General features: G+C 31.8%; 2 protein-coding genes, 1 long non-coding RNA gene and 1 other non-coding gene across 4 annotated transcripts; 3 read left to right on the top strand and 1 right to left on the bottom strand.

Moving 5' to 3' along the window:
• Positions 1 to 3610, top strand: LOC110991915 (tetraspanin-18). Its single transcript, XM_022257503.2, has 5 exons — positions 1 to 115; positions 1943 to 2134; positions 2530 to 2682; positions 2938 to 3123; positions 3348 to 3610. Exons 1-5 carry the CDS (start codon positions 56 to 58, stop codon positions 3417 to 3419), a joined length of 663 nt encoding a protein of 220 aa, XP_022113195.2. The 5' UTR covers positions 1 to 55; the 3' UTR covers positions 3420 to 3610.
• Positions 3611 to 7011: 3401 nt separating this feature from the next.
• Positions 7012 to 8985, top strand: LOC110991922. Its single transcript, XR_006750851.1, has 3 exons — positions 7012 to 7132; positions 8298 to 8486; positions 8853 to 8985. It is a non-coding gene; the product is annotated as an uncharacterized LOC110991922 (transcript).
• Positions 8986 to 10957: 1972 nt separating this feature from the next.
• On the bottom strand, positions 10958 to 12613 carry LOC123690009. The gene is made up of 3 exons (XR_006750856.1): positions 12302 to 12613; positions 11433 to 11729; positions 10958 to 11098 (listed from the first exon to the last, which is right to left on the bottom strand). It is a non-coding gene; the product is annotated as an uncharacterized LOC123690009 (long non-coding RNA).
• Positions 12614 to 14301: 1688 nt separating this feature from the next.
• LOC110991914 (leukocyte surface antigen CD53) lies at positions 14302 to 18904 on the top strand. Its single transcript, XM_022257502.2, has 5 exons — positions 14302 to 14424; positions 14693 to 14881; positions 16479 to 16637; positions 16836 to 17036; positions 17699 to 18904. The coding sequence occupies exons 1-5, from the start codon at positions 14374 to 14376 to the stop codon at positions 17756 to 17758; spliced, it is 660 nt and encodes a 219-aa protein (XP_022113194.1). The 5' UTR covers positions 14302 to 14373; the 3' UTR covers positions 17759 to 18904.
• The last annotated feature ends 4291 nt before the right edge of the window (positions 18905 to 23195 follow it).

Below are 23195 nucleotides of genomic sequence, written 5' to 3' on the forward strand. Positions count from 1 at the left end.
CATACTTCGACGTGAACAGTCCTATTTAAATTAATTTGAATAACAAGAAATAAAAATGGGTTGCGGCGAATTCCTCGTTAAATATATTTTGTTTTTTGCGAATCTATTTTTCGCGGTAAGTTATTTTTTTCATATAGGTTATAATGATTAAGAATCTTATCAGTGTGATGTGTGTAGGCGCAGAGATCCTGTTAACAGTGTTAATGCTGTGTATATACAGATAATCTTAAATCTACATTATTCATTACACTGTTTTAACAAAAGCATTTCAACAAATTGAATTTAATTGTTTTCCTGCGTAATCGTCTTGTACATAGACCATTTAGTTTTAAGTAATATGTGAAGGTTTTTTGTTGGCAACCCTACTGGGTGTATAGTTAGTATATTACCAAAGAGTATGTAAATAGTTTATAACTATATAACAGGTAGTCGGATATATTGTGTTCTGTTATACAAGGGAACACGAGCGCATAATATAGATGAATTGGACTATGTCTTCTCTCGTAATACAGTAGTTTAACTCTGGCTATAAGAATAATAAATTATTTACCTATATTGTTAATTGCAACTAAAGTTTTTAATTTTATTAATACAACACATATTTCAGGAGTTTCTCGTATAAGCAGGAACTAGCAATTATTGTTATTCTATTAAATATTTATGTGTTATGGTTTTTGTATTAGAAAAGAAAATTCCATTACTTATAAATGAAAATAGCGTATATTAAAAAAATACTTAACTACGTACTCATGTCCTTAGTTTCTTCGGAATTGATAACAGATAAGATATCAGATATGGCTTTTAGGGCGTTGATTATGTTCATATATATATACTGACCAATCAAATACGAAATAATACTAAATATTCACATTTACCCTAAATAGATAAATATGTTAAATATTTTATTCGAAGATGGGTAATTCATATTGCATATGAACTTTTTTTAACTGTATTTGAGATCCCTTTAATGTTATGAATTTTTATCTATCTTTTTATATCTATTTAATCCCATGTTCTGTTCATGGCGCGACTTCGTTTGTCCCTTAACAATCTCGTCTTGAGATTGGCGTCGGTATTGCCACATGAAAATTTTACAATACAATACATAAGTTTACGCTTATCAGAATCATTTATTTATTTAGGGAACACTTATGAACGACAAAGCAATACATATTAAATGCTTCTAATTTTATATTTACTGCTACTTTTCAAATCAAGAGCGTAAAACGGATGAGAAGAACTGACAATAAACTCTCCGCCAATAATTTTAATCACTAATTTTTTTTTACAAAGTGTAATACAATAGAACCATGTTCCACATGACATCTTTAAGTCATCAATAATTAAAAAAATTGAAATCAAAGATTTGTCCTCTATCAGCAGTAATCATAGTAAAATAGAGCACACTCTTACACTCTCAACACGCACATACTCGAATTCACTTGAACTAACTAGTCAGTAAATTAAAAAAAAAATGTATGCGTACAAACAACACATGTCAGAAGTTAAACTTCTTGGTAAATTAATTATTACTAAGATAAAAGCCCCAATAGATGATCATGTACCATGTATTTCTATATCATATATTATATATATATTTCACACTGTTTACACACTACAGGTACGTGCTAATAATAATAATAAAAATAATTAAAAAATCTGCGTTTACTGCACATGACGTTATGCGACAGAATTGCCATCTAAAGTTCTAAAATGTAAATACTAAACGAATACATCAACTGTGTGTTTTTTCTCGATCTCCCCCTTTCACTCTCTCTTAATCGCTCTCTCCCTTTTCTTCGACAAAAACGCTGCACATCTTCGTGACGTTCCATAAAATAAGCGCCTAAAGAAGTTTCACTTCAAAAAAATCACAATCATGATAAAACTCGAATAAAAAATCGTTGGAGTGTGGAATTTAATTGCAAAATCATGTTTTCAGCTGGCCGGTCTGGCCTTGATCGGCTTGGGTGTGGCTGTTGAACTTCAAATAAAAGAAATAATCAATGCGGTGGAATCCAGCAATTTCCACGTCGCACCAATTGCGGCGATCGTAGTTGGTAGCGTAGTATTTTTAATTGCTTTCTTCGGATGCTGCGGTGCGGTCAGAGAGAACAACTGCATGCTTATCACTGTAAGTAGTTTTTTGAGTAATTTAAAATAAAAGACCAAAAGTAATTTAAAATAAAGAAAAACTATATTTGCTGAATGAAATGTGAACAAAAAAAGTAATGAAACTGATATATTGAAATATAAAGAAAAAACTTCATAACGAAAGACCCTGAAATCAACAAACACAATATATATAAATTATAATAATATTTTTTATCTGTAACTATATACTTAAAGTATATTTACCCAATATTCAAATATCTTTCCTCAAAGATACCTTTGTTCAGTTTGGGCCTGTTTACAATTACTATTAATTATTTAATTAATACAAGTGTACAATACTTTAAGCACCGCCTGTGATAGAGGCTTTCATGCCGGTAAGAAATGTTAATGTACCTCTTTATAACTTATTTTCAGTACTCTATATTCATGCTGATTTTGATGCTTGTGAAAGTGACCCTGGCTGTTCTGATCTTCGTTAACTTGGACGGCTACATTAAGCAGATACCACGTTGGCTCAACGAGGCCTTCACCAGAGACCAAACTGGTTTTCACGAAATTGAGAAAACGGTACTTACAAAGTTACTAATGTCCAACTGAAAAGTTTTCGCTTAAATGTAAAACAAATATAAATATAGTACTTTAAGATTTATCTTCAGAAAACTACTGAATCGTCAAATCAAAGCAAGAAATACGATATACTGGTTTAAATTTATAAAGGCAAACCAAATGAAACATTAAAAATAGCTCTCTTAGTTACATTGAAGAATACTTTCAACCATCATCCTGAGAATAATAATATGAATAAATTTTCATTCTTTTCAGTTCAAATGCTGCGGTCCTACTGGTCCTCTGTCCTATGGCGCCCTGAAGCTTCCAGAGACCTGTTGTGCATCATCCCCCTGCACCCTATTAAACTCTTATACCGGCTGCTCAAATGTTGTCGAGGACTTCTTCGAGACATTCGGAGTAGCTATTGGTGCATTAGCCATCGCCGTTGCCGCAATTGAGGTAAGTGGACTTGTTGTTGGTGACTTTAGAAATAAGTTTCTCTTCTATAACATACATATATTAATTAATGTATTTCTTATTGCGTATATTCATAAAAATGCTTAATTAATAGATATGATTGTGTTTTCGGTAAAACAATAACTGATTCATGACTGCTAACCCTCATGAAACTATGTACAAAGAAGATACTTAAACTTAATATATATTCTCCCTATTTGTTTCAGTTGGTGGCAATTGTTTTTGGTTTGTGCTTAGCTAACCACGCCCGCAACCAAAGTAGGAGGGCCCACTACTAAGTTATTGATTATAACTTAGTCTAAATGTACAATCATTGTATGTTAAGGAAGCAATATCTTAATTTTTTCAGCAAGCACTCTGTAAATTCGATTTAGTGCCAGGCAAAGGGTGCAATTATATTATATCTATTGAAATAGAGATTTTTTACTTGATATGCTTATGGTGAATAGGATTAAACATTAAAAAGGAATTTAATAATTTTATTTCTTGCTAAAAATTATTATCTGTCACAAAACCGTATCTTTTTTTTAGTTTGTGTTTAGGATTTAAATGTGGTTTCTGGTGTGCACATGGATAACAAATATATTTAACTTTTTAACGCATGTAATCGTTCCACTTTTAGAGGCAAACCAAAAATGTATACACTGAAACCACAGTATTATTTTTAATATAGGATTATAATTTTTGCTTATATTAAATGAAACTATAAGTGTTATTAATAAAGCAATAAAAGAAGATTGTTGTAATAAAAATATATATAAAAAAATTCAATATTTTACAATTTCTATGTTATTAAAGTGTTAAGTGTAAGGAGAAATGTCAAACGAGATAGTAACTTTCGTATGAAAAACATATTTTCAACAATAAACTTAATTTAAGATAAACTTGATATATTACTAATTATCGCAATTGTGATGTCTATTCTCTGTCCAAGAATATTCCATAAAAATTATAGCGCCTTATGATAAAAATTGAACAATAATTACTTCAATAAAAATTGCCCAAATAGTCAATTATTTATTTCCAAAATGATTAGTGTATTTTTATATTTTTAGACTGTTAAATAGCTAGTAAATGTACTGTAAAAATATATTATGTACTACAATTATTACTTTTGAATATATTTATACCAAAACTCTTTTACTTTCTTAATTGTATTTTCATACTTAAATCAAGAAATCCATTCTGGTTTAGATAAAAAACTACCTACAAGAAATACGTACAACAGCTGGGAAATGGTAAGTTTATATTTTTTTTGCTTTCAAACATCAAACATTTTACTAGGAAGACAATTAGAAATTTATGAAAATATGTTTTAGAAAAGATATACATATCGTGGAAAATAGTATGTGAGATCAAAGACAAATATTGTTGGGCTCTTTCTCTCTCTCTCTCTTACACGTTTCATGCATGGGGAGCGGCCAGTAAAACATTTTTTTTTAATTAGAGCGAAAACATAGGGCTCTGTTATAGGGTATTTACTTTAGGAAGAGCTTAATCATATCAGCCAATTGCTTTCCTTTAGGAAGCTGTATGTCCTAACAGTAATTTAAAAAGCAACACAGAGCGCTGCCGTATGATAGTAGGCTGTTCCTAAAAAGAAATAGAGGTGCTGTCGTCGGTCAGACCGTACGGACTGAAACGCCATATGCAAGCAGAGCCGCTCACCATCTACAATCTAAAAAAAAACGATTAAAGGACTGGGTTATTACACCTAACGCAGTGTTGGAGATGCTTCTAAGAACTCATATGTTGTTACACACTTCATTCAGACAGTGAGTAACTCACTCACTCACACATTTGCACCCACACACTCAATCTTGCACTCAGGCGTGTTGAAAACAGTTAAAAATAAACAAATTTTTATTATTTGTTATTACATGTGTGAAAATGACGTAAGATGTTAAGAAGGTGCAAAGCTGATCAGGTACATACAACTTCCTCACAATCGCGTAGGCCGCAATATCGCAGCACACTCTCTCTTTGTATTGAAAAGTCACATGGGCCCATAAGCATCTGCGAATAAACACTGTAAACAAATAATTCTTAATACAGATTATAATAATAATAAAAGCAAATAATTAACACAAGACATGACTTACATCCGAGCAATTTTTGAAACTATTTCATTCATACAGTATCGAGGGCTGTCTTAGTACTCTGTAACTTCTAACTGTGGTAGTGATCTTGACTTCAAAAAGGAGAGTTTTCTAAGTCAAAATCATTTATTCATATAGGTTAAACAATGTACACTTATGAAAACGAAATATACATTAAATGCTTCTGATTTTAAATTTAGCCAGTTCTCAAATCAAGGGCGTAGAACGTAAGAGACGAACTGGCAATAAACTCTCCGCCACTCTTTTGTAGTTTTTGTTTTGTTTTACACAAATTTTGTAAGGAGCTGCACCCATTACACCATGTTCCACATGATATTTTAAGTAATAAATTAATAATCATTTGAATTAAAAACAAAGATTTGTCCCAGATTGTCAAACATCCTCAATCAGCAGGAGGCATGGTGAAATAGGAGCACGCGCTTACATTCTCGTGGGAACAATACGCAAACACATAGTCGAAATAACTAACATCACCGCATACACGAATTCAGGTACGACCAATCACCACAAGTAGCACCCGTTCACGAGTATGACGCATGGCCACCCATCGGACCCCTCGCCGTATTTTAGGGAGAGAGACAACCCGACGCATGGACGCCGCCACAGGTAATGATATTTAAGCGAGCATGACGATCCTTGAAATGTGAACTTGGCTACATAAGAAATATATATACTATAATAGGCCTTAGCAAGCTGTTTTACTTTAATGTACGGTTTAAATTTCTTTACAACACTAGGGATTTTGTTGAAAAAACGTATACAATTTACTTGGAAAGAATTACTCGTTTTATGCAGCCAGCGTTGGTATGCTAATCTTTTCTATAATACGAGTACCATTATTATGGAAGCTCTCTATGCTTATCTATATTTTTCCGCACATACAAAATATTCTCATAAATGTATTGACTTGCCAAAGTCAAAATATGTAATTCCTTAAACTTCCTTCGGACTGACTTCTATGGGGACAACCCACAGATCGCTCTTATAGCCCGCTTTTGCACTGGCAATATCCATTTAATGTCATTCAGATGCATTACCCCACAAAAAACCACCATATGGCATGATTCTATGAAAATAGCTGAAATAAATGAGCTTTGTATTCGCATCCGTAGTCTACTCAAAAGACCTTCTATGTGTAGCCCCCACTGGAGTTTACTATCTTAAGTAATTCCCAAAAACATCGCATTACCAACAAAGTATATTTCCTCATATTTCATTATATTATATTATTTGCGAATTACTACTTTTTAGTTTGTAGTTACAAATTTAATACATTTTGTATTTTATTCGTTTAGCCTAACATTATTTGTATTAAACCAGTTAACTACACTGGATATGGCACTGTTTACACTATCAAGTGATGGATTTCGTTGTTTCACTTTAAATAAAAGCGAAGTGTCATCAGCTAACAGTAGTACTGTACTCTCGTGAAGTTTCTATACAAGAAATGGTGGGTCATTTATATAAACGAGGAAGGGACCAAGTATGGAGCCTTGCAATATACCTATAGTAACACCCGATCCCAATGATATAGCTCCTTAATTAAATATTGTCCACTTACCACAGTATATCACTTAAGGTACTTGCCGTTCTGAATTTAAAAATTATATTATGGTACCTTTAAACAGTGACTACGATAATGACGTCACTAACTGATTCATTATCTTATTGATCGCTTGTGAAGAGAGGATTGCTGTAATTTATATTTCAAGTGGTACTTACCCCTGGTGATAAGAATCTCGATGTTAACGGGAATTTACACTACTTAATCTTCTTAGTGTGTCATTACAGTTTAATCGATCAAAATGTGTCTATGTTTGGGAAAATGTGTTGTCCGGTACTTTTTAGTCAGCATAAATCTGATATTTTTTGTAAGTTTTGATGATTCTTCTTATTTGTTAGAGTGCATTGTTATAACTATAAAGCCACTATTCTTATACTATAGAAAGTAAAAATAAAATGGGTTTTAGTTTTGTCATTATATTTAGTCTACGTACCTATTCATAACTTCGTGTTCTATAATATGGACCCCGTTTGGGTAAAGCCCTCCTCTTGATCTTTCTATTTGGATATGTTTTTTGCTTCCTCCAAGTAAATACCCAAAAACCTTAACGATGTCGTCAGCACATCGGTTTTGAGATCTTCCCACATTAATTTTTCCTGGAGATTTGCGTTGGTATAAATGTTAATAAAAATACATTATGTAATTGAAGCATTTAAAGGCGTTGGCTGCATATTTATGCTTATTAATTTTTTTTTAATACTCAAAAGTCAATAGTTCGTCATCATGACCATGTGTTTCTAAAATCAAGTCTTAATTGTGCATTTTCTAAAATTCGTTAGTGTGATTCGAACTCACGACTGCCAGCCTAAGCACGATAAAAAATAATTTTAAATTTGTAATAACGCTTGCTCGGTTTTCCAGATTAATTTATATGTTAAACAATAAATATTTCGGGTACGTAAGGACAAATTCCCACAGTTGATACAGATTTGGCTTTGACAAATGAAAAGGTCACAGAAATGAGTATTTCCGTCATTTGGGGTTACAGCAAAATCCTATAGTAAAAATTATTTAAAAAATAAAATAAAAACTGAGTGTTGTCAGTAGTTTTGAGTATTAAATTTGTAACCTATGCCATTGATGATAAATTCGTCATGTAATTATTTAAGTAATTTTAAGACTTACATATATATTTTTTTTAGAAAATGATTATGCTATCTTAAGTATACCTTCATTATTAAACCTCATACTGATAGCCCCTAAATAGCAAGATTAAAATCGAAGTATATGTATTACTTTACGGAACGAATTAAATTTTCAACATCGATATTAAATCTTTTTTTAAGCTTAGAATCGAGTTCAAAACCAATGGATTAATTCAATTCATTCAAACTTAGACTAAATCGTAAGGTGAAAACATCACAAGGTAACCGCCACGCCTGAGACCCAAAATAGTATATTAATTGTATTTATTCCTAAATATGTAAAGATGAAGTTGTCTATTGATTCATAAATAATCATGCTGTATACAGTTCATAGGTGCAGCCATCGCAATCGCTGGAGGCATCTTCCTCTACCAGCTGAGGACCAATTCACCCCTGGACGTACAGGACTATGATCTAGGAATTATACTTGTCATAGTTTTAGGATGTGTCATTGCATTCATCAGTGCCATGGGCTGGTGCGGAGCCTGTGCCGAGAAGAAAGTGCTACTATATATAGTAAGTAATATCGATAGCCCCAGCTACTAGGATACTGAGTACATTCATTACATATAAAAATATATATAATTTTGAAGTGAAACTTCTTAAGGGTATAAAGATCGTCACGAAGTTGTGCAGCGTTTTTGTCGAAGAAAAGGGAGAGAGAGAGATTACGAAAGCTTATTACTCCCGTGAAACAAAGTATAATATAATATGTAGTATGTCAGTAAATTCTATTTATAATCTATGATATGTTTTAAAATGATTGGAACATTTTTTGGAGTTGAAAGCGAACATAGTTTCCTAACCAAGATGATTATGAGAGCGAATGAAACGTCTGTGTAAAAACGACATTATAAATACAATTTTTTAAACCTATTTCAGTATTCTGGTATTGTGGTGGTACTTGCAGCTCTACAGGTGTATACAGTGGTAATAATCCAAAGTGAAGATGTTATCTCCGAGGATAAGATTATTCATTCGCTAGAGAAAACCTTTAACGACACCAGTCAGCGAGAAACATTTCATGTCTTAGAGTCGACCGTAAGTGACCATTATATAGTTTACTTTGAATTCCCACAAGTATTCAAAACAATTGTCTATGTAAATATTATAGTAAAAAGGTCATAAGTTTTTAATACAAATGAGTCCTTAAGAACATTTCTAGTTAATAAACAAACGCAACAATTTATTTGTTCAAAGGAATTAAGTTCGAAACCACAAAAACCGCACACAATCTCAACAAAGTACGCTGAACTTGTATTATATACACTGTCATAGTAACTTACGTACGTTTATTCAGAAATTTTCAATTTATAAAAAGTATGAGATATCTATGTTTATCTCAAAGACTCATAACACAAACAAATATAAATCAAATTCAAATTCAAAAATCATTCATTCATGTTGGTAACATAATGTACACTTATGAACGTCAAAAAAAGAAATATTCATTAAATGCTTCTAACTTTACATTTACTGCCAGTTCTCAAATCAAGGGCGTAGGACGGAAGAGGATAACTGGCAATAAACTCTCCGCCACTCTTTTTAATCGCCAAGTTTTTATTTTACATAAAGTTTGTAAGGAGCTGCAACTATTACACCATGTTCCATCTTGAGTAATAAAGATAATAAAATGAGGTAGGAGGCAGGAGGTATGGTGAAAAATTAATTCCTAGTCCTACACTACAATGTTGACGTTTTCAAACTCTAGTTGAAATGCTGTGGGCCAAACGGCCCAGATTCTTACATCGGAGTGTATGACCAACTACCGCCCTCATGCTGCGTCAATGCCACCATCATGCCAGATCTGTACAATCCCGTGATAGTGGACCAGATCGGCTCAAAGGCACTGTCGTGCTCGCCTGATGACGCTCACCGCGGATGTAGTACCGTTATGATGGAATTCTTGGAAATGGTCGTACATTATCTGGGATTGGGATTCATCGTTGTTATAGCTATTGAGGTTTGTTATTTTAAGTATATTTTTATTAAGAAAAATAAATATAATAATAATAATATATACTGTAGTCATTTCATAGATCCGCAAAACATCAAAATTACATAAATAAATACATAAAAAAACAATAAATAAACATACATATCGCAAACTTATAGGGAAGAAAAGAATATAGAACATAAAGAACAACTAAGGTAGCCGATGTTAGAATGGAAATAAATTAACTTAAGTAGAAATGGGCGGGGCATATGACAAGAGAAATAGAAAAGTGTAGCAAGAATGTACTTAACTTGTGCCAAAGGCGCAATAAACAAAAAAGAGGAAGACAATTAAGGGAAACAGTAGGTGGTGATTTGGAGGAGGCCTTTGCCAGAAATGGCGCACAGATACCTGAAAATAATGAAATAATCAAAATATATATGTGTTTAGTGTAAAAGTATCTAATATAAAAGTATATTATTATTATGGTACAAATTCATTAGCTGTAAACAAACAGTAGAAATTAAAAACTAAGTTTTCCGTCTACTACAGAATTTGTATAGTATAAAAATATTTTACGCATTTGTTGAAATCTTAGTTCTAAATCATTAACACCGCAACACAAATTGAAACGCGCCTGAATTACAAAATATAACTGTGACTAATATTTTCAGTTCATTAAAACTATGAAATATCTCTATCTCAAAGCTGCCGCGATAATACGGCCTTATCCTTTGATTTAATATAAATGTATTTTATGTACACTAGGTTTAATTCCGACGACAACAATAATAATCAATTATCTGACACATATATACACATAATAATTAATATTCTCTTTATTTTCAGTTACTTGCGATTGTTTTGGCATTATCACTTTCCTGTTGCATTGCTCCAAAGACTGGTTAACAGCGAACACTATTTTAAGCAAAAATTGTAAACATAAATAAAAAGTTATCACTATGTGTACTTAAAATATTTATTTCTTTACAATAAACAGAAGTTTACAACTCATATAATTTATAAAACAAATTCGTTACTGATAGATCTTCTGCACCGATGTTAGTTTTCTCTTTTCTGTGGATTCTTCTCCGCTCCGAAAAAGAATAAGTAATAAAATAACCCATAAGTTATAGAATAACAATATACAAATACATTAATTTTGATGAATGCAAACAACATGTGGTGCCATCTGTTGACAAAAGTACGCATCATTTTAAATCGAATTCAGGTCAGTTAAAGATATTCCGATCTTGAGGGGAATGAGGAGATGCATAATCAGGTTTTGATCTTGATCGAAGACATATGTTACTACTTAAAAAAAATGTATGTCAGAAAGTGCTTTAACATGAAGTATGCAGAGGAGGCCTAATGTGTAAAACTGTAATTCTTCTTTCGTAATGGCAAACAATAACACATTTCTGTATTTGCAAAAAAGTTGTATTAATGTATATTTTACCTAAATGAAATCCTAAATAGTAAGAAAATACATAGTTAAGTTTATTTTAATTATGCCCCCGACTTACTTGACTTAACACATTAAGTGCTTTTTTCTCGGATACGAGTAGAGCGGGGTCATAGTAGCGATGTCGTCTAATCGGATCCGTGCGAGCGTCCCGTATATTTGTTAAACCATTGCCATCCTTAGATCCTCTCAGATCCGAGTAGTGGGCACCCAATGTGCTGTATGCCGACCACTCGGATCCAAAAAATATTTCTTTTTATTAAACGGTTTTATTTAGCTCACCCCGTTTGTTTTATTCTTTTTTCTTGGGTCAAATTTAGTAATTCAAATTTCACACTCTTCTTGTCAACCGATTAATCTGAAATTTTGTATACACTTTGGATTCTGGTGGCAATACAATTATGTTTATTCATTATCATTATAAATTCAAGATGGCCGCCGCTACAAAATGGCGGATAATTTATGTTTAATTAATCCCATCAATATGGGTATCAAATGAAAGGGCTCAACAAGCAAAATACAATATACTATAAAAAAATTGAAATCCAAGATGGCAGCCGCTACAAAATGGCGGATAACGTAGGTTTTATCAATCCCATCAATATGGGTATCAAATGAAAGGGCTCAACAAGCAGAATACAATATACTATAAATAACGGGCAAGAAACCTTGCAATAATGAAGCACTAAATTAATTAAACAGAATGCGAAATAAAAACTAAAAACTAGAAAAAAATAGGTAAAAAAACTTTTTAAGTTAAACGGTGTTATGTTAAACATACATTGCAATGTTTAAGATAAATGTACTAAAAACCAAAAAATAATAAAATAGATACAGTCGTGGGAATTATAAACATATATGCATAGACTAGACTAAAATAAAACCGTGGGGAATTTCCATGAGCAAGAAAATATTAAGTAATTTCCTCACCGTCTGCGGGCCAACTGCCTATTTTTCGCCATAAAAAGTTTTGGTTTCCGGCTATTACTTTGTATACATTGTTTAAGCATTCAATGTGTTAACTTGTAGTGACAATGTATCCAAGTTACTAACTACATTTACAGTGAAGTAAAAGCAAGGCGTGATATTTTCCCGGCCCGTATTGTCTGAAATCGTTTCAGACCTGTTCTCATTACACTTGAATAGAAATAGATGCTTCACAGATTCTATAGATATATTCTTATCTATTTTCTCAGCTATTTTCTTATCCCAATGAAAAGGCAATCCAATAATCGCTCATATATATTAACTTATAGATTACAATAATAGGTGATATCACTGGTTCTGAATTAATCATATTGGTCATATACTTAAATATATAGAATTGTTTGTGATAACGATGCGTCATCGGTCTTGTAATTACTGTCAAAATGTACTTCACTATTATATATTATACTTGTTATAACAAAGGAATAGCTAGGTGTGGAAAATGTGGCCTATTTACTAGTACATAATCATTTTATCGTCTCTCAGTCGCATTCTTCATGGCTGAAGATCGGGTCACTGTAAGGTTCCAGCTGCCCTGCTAGTAATATCTTTACATTTTGTTTGGTCTATATCTGTATATGTTTATTCGCAGCTGTTATTGGTAGACCCGTGAGAATCGTGACTTGGTAACACCTGCGGGTTAGTCTAGCCCGCGGCCTTTTGACTTTGAAGTCGGTTGACGAACAAGTCAAGGTGGATCTTGATGACGCAAAGCTTGTCCAGGTTATCTGGTTTGTGACGGGCGATATGACCAATGGCGATGTACCATCTTATGTAGCGTAAAAATAAGCTGTGTATGCTTTGTGGCTTAATAGTGCGTACGAATCTCAGTGCACCAATAAACTTGTACTCGCTTCTACGGTAAAGGGGTTGTTTTTACAAAATATTTTTCAAAATCTCAGATATTTTATAATTCAATTATTTATAAAGTAAATTTAATAAAAGCGTGTAGCTCTTTTAGATACTGGTTGTATCCCGAGTTAATACAGTCGTTACTTATGAAGCCTTCTTTGGAAAATTTATTATAAAATACGTCTTAATGTTAAGAAATCATAATCGCGTAAAATTTAGGTACTATTTAAATATTTTATTAATTTTATTTTGAAAAAAGACAGTACTTTAGTATGTTTCCAACAAACTAGATATCTTTAATGTCCACCACAATTTATCGGACGACAAGGATTTCTTAAAAAAATATATACTTATCAATGATAATATATTATTGTTATTATATTGTGTGTCTTAGTACACATGGTACATTATTACTAAGCCAATCGAAACATCAATGCATAAGAGGTTCTATGTAACTAGTAACAGGCAAACGGGCGGAGGTTATCTGATGTTAAGTACCCTTTTGACATGGCCAAAAGGTTCGCAAGTGCCTTGCCGGCCTTTTAAGAATACGGATACTTGGTACGCTTTTTTCTTGAAGGACCTTTTAAGTCGAATTGTTTCGGAAATTTAGTGGGCAGCTGGTTTCTCATAGTCGTGGTGCGTGGCAAAAATTGCCTTAAAAACGCTCAGTTGTAGAACGACGGACGTCTTGATGATAAGGATGGTATTTTGTATTAAATCTGGTAAAGGATGAAGAAACTTGTTTTAAACGACAAATCTTAGACTTTCTATATGGCTGTATAGGAGAAGAATATTGTTTACTTTTAATATTATTTATATTTGTGTAAAGGGTTTTTTAAGTTTAATTAAGTTTTGTTAGTTTAAATAGTATTATTTTTTAATTTTAATTTAATATTTTGTTAAGTCATTATATAACGAGGTTCCAGGAAGTCTATTAAATTAAATAAATAGATTAGACAAGATTATTTAAAGTTATACGATTTTAGCAATTTTCGGAATACATTTTGTTTTCCTCGACGTTTCCTGCCAGTACCAATACTACGAACATAATCTTATCAACGCTCGTATCAGTTTTTCTGATAGTAAATCGATAAGTAACCGTATATCTATTTTTGTATGAAAAATTCAGTTCAGTTAGAAACAAAAAAAACACGAAAAACATGTGTTTCATTGTAAAATACGTACTTTTAATCGCCAATTTTATATTTACAGTAAGTTCCGATCAAAATATGTATAATCATAGTAATGGTTTAACTTCTAAACGCGTTTAAAGACCAGTAAGATACAACTTAAAAAAATCTAAATGAACATAGTTAACACAGCCTGCCTTTTTATAGGTCTCTTCATGGCAAATATTCTGTATTATGTGGAACAAACTTCTGAGTCTGTTTCATAGATAATTTATAAAGGCTATATTCATTGTTCATTGAAAATGGTTATCTACTTCATTCAGTAACATAAAAAAAAATATTTTTACAGCTAGCAGGCTTAACCCTATTTGGGCTAGGTATAGCTGCTCTAGTGAACACATCAGATTTATCCGGGGTCGCTACAACACCTCTAAATGCGATTGCTATATCGATCATCGTCTTGGGAGCTATCGTATTCTTGGTAGCGTTCTTCGGATGCTGTGGGTCTATGAAGGAGAATAGATGTCTTCTCATAACTGTGAGTGTCATTAGTTATACGGAAATAAAATAGCGTAATCTAGGACTATTTCAGGTTCTGATAAAAATCCATTATTGTTGACTTGAAATTTATATGTCGTAGCCAACTAGCTTAATCAACTAACGGCCTGAAAGATATTCAGGCGTAGCATTTGTTACAACCTTTAAGACACTGACTGGCAAATGCTTAAGCCATTCGTACAATAAAGTCATTATTTGGCAGACATAAAAAGATGAAACATATTATGACATAGAAAATATTTCTTTTAAAATTAAATTGCTTGAGTCATTAATAATAATAATATAATATATTTATTTTTTAATATATTTATTTTATTTCTCACAAAAACATATACAATAATTGTCATTCTTCTTAGGAGCACTGCTATTGCTTAAGTGAGACTGATGCCTGTTAAAGGTTGTGCACCTGTGTTACAGGTCATCAGGCCTCCACCACTTCGGATCGATAAAATGATAATATGTAAAGAATAGACAATTATATTAATTATAAGGAAACCACATGGTGTATGCGTGTGTGTTTGTGTATGTGTGTGTTTGTGTATGTGTGTGTTTGTGTATGTGTGTGTTTGTGTATGTGTGTCTGTGTATGTGTGTGTTCTGAGTCATTCACATTATTATTGTCACTACACCCCTCCAATGTACTGGTTGTTATTCATGAAACTTTGGAAACACCATCAAAGTTGTGGTTTGCCAACACCATATTGACAGTGTAAAGAGTTTAGAAAGTGATATTAAATTTTAATTGAATAGTCAACAGCTAGGCAAGTAATGAAACGTAATAGATCTTTTATCATAGAAGTCATTTGAGTAACTGCTCCATCAACTGGCTGAACATCTTTCAGGCCGCTTTTCCTACAGCGCCACACGGCTAAATACACTAGTTGGCTGTGGCATATATATACTAACTACTATTAATATCGGCAGGATTGGTTATAATAGAATAATAGAAACTCGAAACAAGCTAATCACCGTTAACTTTTCACTATTGCCATGAGCCATCATAAATTGGCAATTTTTTTTTGTAAAATACGTATTCAAATATAATTTTAAACAAGTTGTTAAACTTATTTGACTTGATTGATTTTCGTAATCATATTATGGAATTTTCCGTGATAAAAAGGGCGGCTTTTAGCTAAGCATTGGTCAGTATAGATAATGTAGATATAATTATAGATATGCTATATTGATTTATTCAGAGCAAAGTCCCTGTTACTAAAGCAATATAAAAGAGGAAAGAATTATACTTTCGTATATTTGTAACGGATAAATTAAATAACTACTAAATATGTATACTACTAAATAGTAAATGTAAAATATTTTGACGTTCATAAGTGTACATTATGTTACCTATATGAATAAATAAATTTTGACTTTGACTTGACTTAACCCGATTTCAAAATTATTCATACAGTAAGAATGGTACATTATTCGTGAGTAGCAAGGGCTAAAATGTTCCTAAAAAGTGTCCAGCCGTGCGTGGCCGCTATTGTATATATAAACAATTCATTGAAGAACGATCACCAATCATAAAAAGCGAGGGAAGCTAATCATCACCAACGAATTTAATTTTGTTTCAGTATGCCTTATGTCTGTTGCTGTTGGCTGGTGCCAAAATATTTTTAGTAGTGCTGATGTTCAAGAATGTGGATAACATCGGTGATCTGGTCGATGATTGGATCACAAAAGCATTCTATAACATCGAAGGGAGAGATACCATCCACGCTATTGAAAATACGGTAAGTTTCTACGTGAAAATTTTTACTTTATAATAAGTTTATACTTTTAAACTTTAAACATCTTCTGTACTTCAGTGGTAGACTTACGAATTTTGTCTATTTGTTATTTTATTACATCATAAACCGTGCAAAAAAACATGTTATAATGTGAATTATTCGCAATTTCATTCAACAATCTTTACACATATAAACTTTCAGTTCCTATGTTGTGGTACCACCGGCCCTAACTCATACATTGGTATACTACAAGCATTACCGCCTTCATGCTGTCCATACGATGCATCCCAGCAGTGTGTAAGCAGTAATGCTTACGGAGGCTGTATAAATATTGTCACTGACTTCTTGGTGAAATACAGTGATGTCTTTGGCGGTGTTTTAGCATCAGTATTGGCTGTTGAGGTAAGCCACCCCAAAAGAGTTTATTCCTATATTTGCTATACGTATTGATTGTCTTTAGAGCATCGTTTCCCAACGTGGCCCACGCCCCACAGGGAGGCAATTTGATTTTTAAGGGAGCCTTCCCTTTATTTGGGATTACTATTAGGGGATACTGAATTTTTTCCTAATACCTATTATTTAAGTTACTTAAGAGGACATTTTTTACTATTAAACATTACGTATGTAACACAGTTGCATAATAATTTAAGATAGCCTATAGTGAGGTATAGCACATGAAAGGTTGGAAATGTTTCTTTATCTGGAAGATATTTAGGGCTCTACTATATTATAAAAATATCGATATAGGAATTAGAATATTATTATATATCCATTATTATGTAGTGGTGGTACTGATCGTAGCTATCTCATCTGAAGCTCATAAGCGTTAATTAGAACAGGGGCAAACGGGCAGGAGGCTCACCTGATGATAAGTGATACCGCCGCTCATCGACACTCTCAATGCCAGAGGGTTTGCTGCCGGAAATTAATTTTAAAAAATGTGGAAAATAATTATGTAGGAAAACATCGTTTGTTTTTTTTAATACATTTTAACATAAAATATAGTTGGTATGAAGAAAGCCTCAGCCCAAGTTAATATAATAAGTTCTGTCTTTTTTTTACAGTTTGTGGCGATTTTGTTTGCGGTAATGCTTTCATGCAGCATTGGTGCCAAGAGACCATAAACCGTTTGACAAATCTCTGACAACAAAAGAAGCATGCTTCGTACTTAAGTTCATGGTAGACCATGACCTTAGCTGTACTGGTCCAGTATTAATTTGAATTGTCATTAATCGTAATTGTGTCTTGATTCCCGGTGTTAAGGTGCATTTTACAACATAAAATGAACTGTTTTCTCGCTTTGAAGGTTATGGCATACGCAGATCTCAACATTATCTTAAAAACCAGAACTTTATAAAGCTGCTACTCACGAACGTCATCGACACGATAGATATAAAATATATATGTTTTGTATATTTGTTTGCTACCTATGACATTAAATTGTCTACATTACAATTATTGATGATTTAGATGGAAATCTTTTTTTAATCTTATTTATATGTGAGTAAGTTTAGTTTTCTATTGTTTTTAATAAATATTCTCACAATATTTTAATCTATTTATCATTAAATATAATTCTTAGATAAGTCTTTAACACAAAATCATTTAGGTACCACACTTAATATTTCCGAACCAATTCGACTTAGGTTCCTTCAATAAAAGCCAAAAGTAAGTGTCCATTTTTCACGTTGGCGTTTAAGACGCATGTTTTAAAAGGCTTTATTACAACAAGCTGCATAAATACGATAGGAACCGGTCAGTGTGCCGTTATACACACCATCGGTTAAGGTCACTAAACTTATTATATCTCTTATATACAAGTATCCATACCAGTATTTTGACTATAATTGAAATATGGCACAAAACGCAAAGGACAACCCTTGAGAAGCAATTTGTGTTTGAATGATAAGTTGTTATTTAATATTTTATGTGTTTTATTGTATACATAATCAAAAAAATATTCCACCGCACATCGCACACGTTTCCAATTCCAAAATTCCAAATTGAACTCTAATGTTTATGAACCGTCATATGTACATAAATTTCAAAATATGATAATGTATTTCTCGTAAGTCAAAGCCAATTAATACAAGGAAGAATTCATTTCAATAAAAAAATGTTTTTATTTACATTCATATTTTTAAGATTATTTTTTTATTTTGTTACAAATGAAAACGATGAAAAATTCCTACAGAATTAGAATGATGTACCTATCCCCCAGTAACTTAGGCTTTATTTATTTTATAATATTAATAAACATATTTTAATTTTATAGTGATTTAAATAAATATCATCAAATTTTTAATCTAATAGGGAAGTAGGTGATCAATCTCCAGTGCCTGACACACGTTGTCGACTTTTTTGGGTCTAAGACATGTCGGTTTGTTCACGATGTTTTCCTTCACCGTTCGAGCAAATGTTAAATGCGCACATAGAAAGAAATTCCTTTGGTGCACAGCCGAGGATCGAACCTTCGACCTCAGGTATGAGAGTCGCACGTTGAAGCTAATACTGCTCTATAAATCTATAAAATGTAAGCTTATAGTAAACTTTTGAATGGGTTCTGTTCAATATTTAGAACAATATACTGGTTATATTGACCAAAATCATAAGTAGTAGGGATTCACGGGTTCTGCCTCACTCGCTGCCTCAGTCAACCTAACCCCCCGTGCCGGGTTCTGCCTCACTCGCTGCCTCAGTCAACCTAACCCCCCGTGCCGGGGACTGCCTCACTCGCTGCCTCAGTCAACCTAACCCCCCGTGTGTTTCTGGCTCAGCGGCAGTCCCCGCCTAAAAAAAAAAAAAAAAAAAAAATGTTTGGTCTCTTTCCCCACTAAACAGACCGTGCTGAGTCGATAGCACTCACTCCCGAAGCGATATTTCTCTCTGTTTCGAAGTTAGGTTTTGCTATACGTTGCAAATTAATCGATTTACTAATCACCTCATAATAAGAATGTAACGTCTCGTCCAAATCCTCATTTACTAATCACCGAGTCAGTTTCGTATCCATAATTAGCAAATTACCATTACGCATACGCATTTACCTGCAAATGCACCAGGACAGATGGGAAAAGGATTTACTGAACATTAAAAATATGATTTCCGTGTTTTATGTGTTTATTTGCATTATGTTACAATACAACTTTACTAGTGTCATGTCATTTCTTGGTGAGTCATACGAAAAATTTCTGAGGTAATCTTCCAAGCTGAAACCCCAGAACTTGTAGTACAAATATACTACACAATACTCCCCACAAAAGGCAGAATAGATGTCCTGAACGCTAGCTGTATTATAGCTCCATACCCGACAATTTCTTCTTAAAAAATCCGCTATTACTCTAATAGGTTTACGTCCAAATGAATCAAAATATTCTCCAACTTTTTCGTGGTTGATATGAATAGCTACCCAATGAGATCCTGGTTGTGAGTCAGGGTCAAGATTGCATATAATAAATGTGGGTAAGTGTACGTGCATTGGTAGGCGATTCGAGGGGTACACGCTATACTGGATGCTGGGATGTATTTTATGGAGACTCATTTGCAGGTTTAATGTATTCATTTTTACTCCAACGCGTTTGACCTTCTACTCTTTGTATTTAACAAAAACGGAAAGGACCCTTGAGAATCACGTTGTGCTTACTTAGCAATTTAATACTGTCTTCGAAAACTATCGGAAGTTTATCAGAGCGAATTCGCAAAAGCGACATTAAATCCATAACTGTTATGATACTTGTATATTTAGAAATAAATAGATCTGCTTACGTTCAATATTTATTCATGATTTGACAAACTTACAATATTTAAAAATTACACAAACACGGATAAAATCATTACATTACTTATTGTACATACGTTATATGACTGTTGTATTATTAACAAGTTTGGTATGAAAAAATAAAAACATTTTGATTACAATACACTATGATAAGAAATAACAATTATTTTAGTATTCAGAGAAACTTATTTTATATCAAAACATGACTTAAAATGAGTAGACATACTTTTATGATTGCATTAATTATGACAGATTCACATAATACTTTCTCTTTTCATAAAATACAAAGTAGAAAAGTTGCAACGGAATGTAACAAAAATGAGATTCTGTAGTTGAAATATTATTATATTATCCCATACATTTTGAGATAATGAATCAGTCATACATAATAAAAACTTACAAAATGTGATGTATCCTAACTTTAGTGACAAAAAATAGCATTTTTTCTTTTAAACATTATGTTTGGCGGTTAAATAGAAGCAACATTTACTAATAAAATGTATTAAAATAGACAGAAATTATAATAACATAGGGCAGGAGAAAGTAAATTAGATATTTAATTATAAACTATAAAGTCTTGTTAAACAGTAAAAATATTAACAGGATTAATGAAGATCTAAAACAATAACAATACTTGTATTTTTAGTAATAAAAAATCAAAATTGTTATACAATTATAAGAAGAAACTAAAAAAAATTAAATACTATTACCTATTTTAACACCAACAATAAGATTTAAAATTTACATGTTGTAAATTAATAAATATTTATCCTAACTATAATTTTTTCAGAACTTTACAATTACTTATTTTACAATTTAAAGCTAGTCATTTGTCAGGTTATAATTTTTATGATACATTGAATTCCTAATTACCCTAAGACCATAACTTTGATTACACTACTTATTTATTAAAATTATGATACATTTATATATAATACAATTATAAATCTTAAATAATCCATAATACTAGTATTGGAATCTGTAATTAATTATTAACCATAAATATATTTATGTTGTGTTGTATAGATCTCTCAAAATCCTATAAGTAATTAAAATGTCATAGAACATAGACAAATCGAAAAGTGTATGTAGATAAAACTCATGTGCGTATTCTAAAATATTTTATCTGAATTTTTTGGAGTTTAAATTATATAGGTACTGGTTTCGAATAAGCCTCTTAGACCTTTAATGTGAATAGCAGAAAAATAATAGCAATAGGTGAACAAACAGTCTACTAGTAATAAATAAGACGCAAATGTTGACGATTTCTTAACACAAAAATAATCACATAATCTGGAGTTCCTCTTAGAGTTGAATAATATAGTTTTATACACTTAATTAGTTCTTATAGTGTTTTAATGTCATCCACCAAATTAAAACTTACACAAACTACAAGGTACATACGCGAATGTAAATACAGATATTAGTTTTATAAACTGTTCTATTAAACTGGCATTATTACAAGAGTTACGTTTAATTTTGATACAGTGACGTTAAATATAAGTGGGTTATTTGTTTTAGTCTTTCAACGTCACATATTAATTTTATTAAAAGTTATTTATTTTTTCACATAACTGGCCGATAATAACAATGGAACACAACGGTAGTTTACCAGGTCACGTAACAATAAATAAATCAAAAAATAAAAGAACAAACAAATGATTGTGATATGTGTCAGATTCATAGGTTACTCACAATTCGTATACATTTTAAATAATAAATATGGATTCCTGGTGTGTGATTAAAAAATCGGTAAATGCGTTTATTGGTCCGATAGATTGTAAACATTTCCATCCCGCGGCCATAGTAAATTGGGCCCGAAGACCACAGCTAAGTTGCTGCTTGTCATCTTATTTAGACAGCTACGATCTTGTACCTATAAATATTATCTCTAGTAGGACATAAAACTTAACAATTTGAATCTAGGATTTATTTAACTATGAGAATGTGTGTATATGTTCATGGCATTTCATAAGTAGATGTTCAGTGCTTTCCAAAACTTTTGCTGGAAGTATGTACGAAATTTGTCCATTTAATTTACTTTTTGAGGGATTCGTTATTTACTGATAAAATTTCTTCCAAATATTTAGAAGAAATCTTTGTATTGTAGGTAGTAAAAAAAACTTAATGTTTTGAAGCATATAAAAATAATACTAATTCTTTTGTGAAATCCTTCAGTGTATATATTTCAAATTATTTTAACTTTATTGAAAGGTGTATGTATTATATGTATAACAATCTAAAAATAATCAAAGAAATACAAACAATTATTTCATTTAGGTTTGAAGTGCCACAAGTATTAATCATCATTTTTTTAATATATAGCAAACAAATTTTATTATTTCAGAAATAAATAACATAAAAAGCCAAAATTTATATTTAATAACCTTCATATTTGCTAACTACGTCATATAAATAATGGTTTTTTATGTTATTTATTTCTGAAATAATAAAATTTGTTTGCTATATATTAAAAAAATGATGATTAATACTTGTGGCACTTCAAACCTAAATGAAATAATTGTTTGTATTTCTTTGATTATTTTTAGATTGTTATACATATAATACATACACCTTTCAATAAAGTTAAAATAATTTGAAATATATACACTGAAGGATTTCACAAAAGAATTAGTATTATTTTTATATGCTTCAAAACATTAAGTTTTTTTTACTACCTACAATACAAAGATTTCTTCTAAATATTTGGAAGAAATTTTATCAGTAAATAACGAATCCCTCAAAAAGTAAATTAAATGGACAAATTTCGTACATACTTCCAGCAA

This window comes from Pieris rapae, chromosome 19, assembly GCF_905147795.1.
Source record: "Pieris rapae chromosome 19, ilPieRapa1.1, whole genome shotgun sequence".
Classification (NCBI taxonomy): domain Eukaryota; kingdom Metazoa; phylum Arthropoda; class Insecta; order Lepidoptera; family Pieridae; genus Pieris; species Pieris rapae.

Coding starts and splice junctions, on each gene's coding strand:
- LOC110991915 (XM_022257503.2), top strand. CDS start 56: ATGGGTTGCGGCGAATTCCTCGTTAAATATATTTTGTTTTTTGCGAAT. Junction 2,135..2,529: donor ACAACTGCATGCTTATCACT/GTAAGTAGTTTT, acceptor ACTTATTTTCAG/TACTCTATATTCATGCTGAT. Junction 2,683..2,937: donor TTCACGAAATTGAGAAAACG/GTACTTACAAAG, acceptor CATTCTTTTCAG/TTCAAATGCTGCGGTCCTAC.
- LOC110991914 (XM_022257502.2), top strand. CDS start 14,374: ATGTGTTTCATTGTAAAATACGTACTTTTAATCGCCAATTTTATATTT. Junction 14,882..16,478: donor ATAGATGTCTTCTCATAACT/GTGAGTGTCATT, acceptor ATTTTGTTTCAG/TATGCCTTATGTCTGTTGCT. Junction 16,638..16,835: donor TCCACGCTATTGAAAATACG/GTAAGTTTCTAC, acceptor ATAAACTTTCAG/TTCCTATGTTGTGGTACCAC.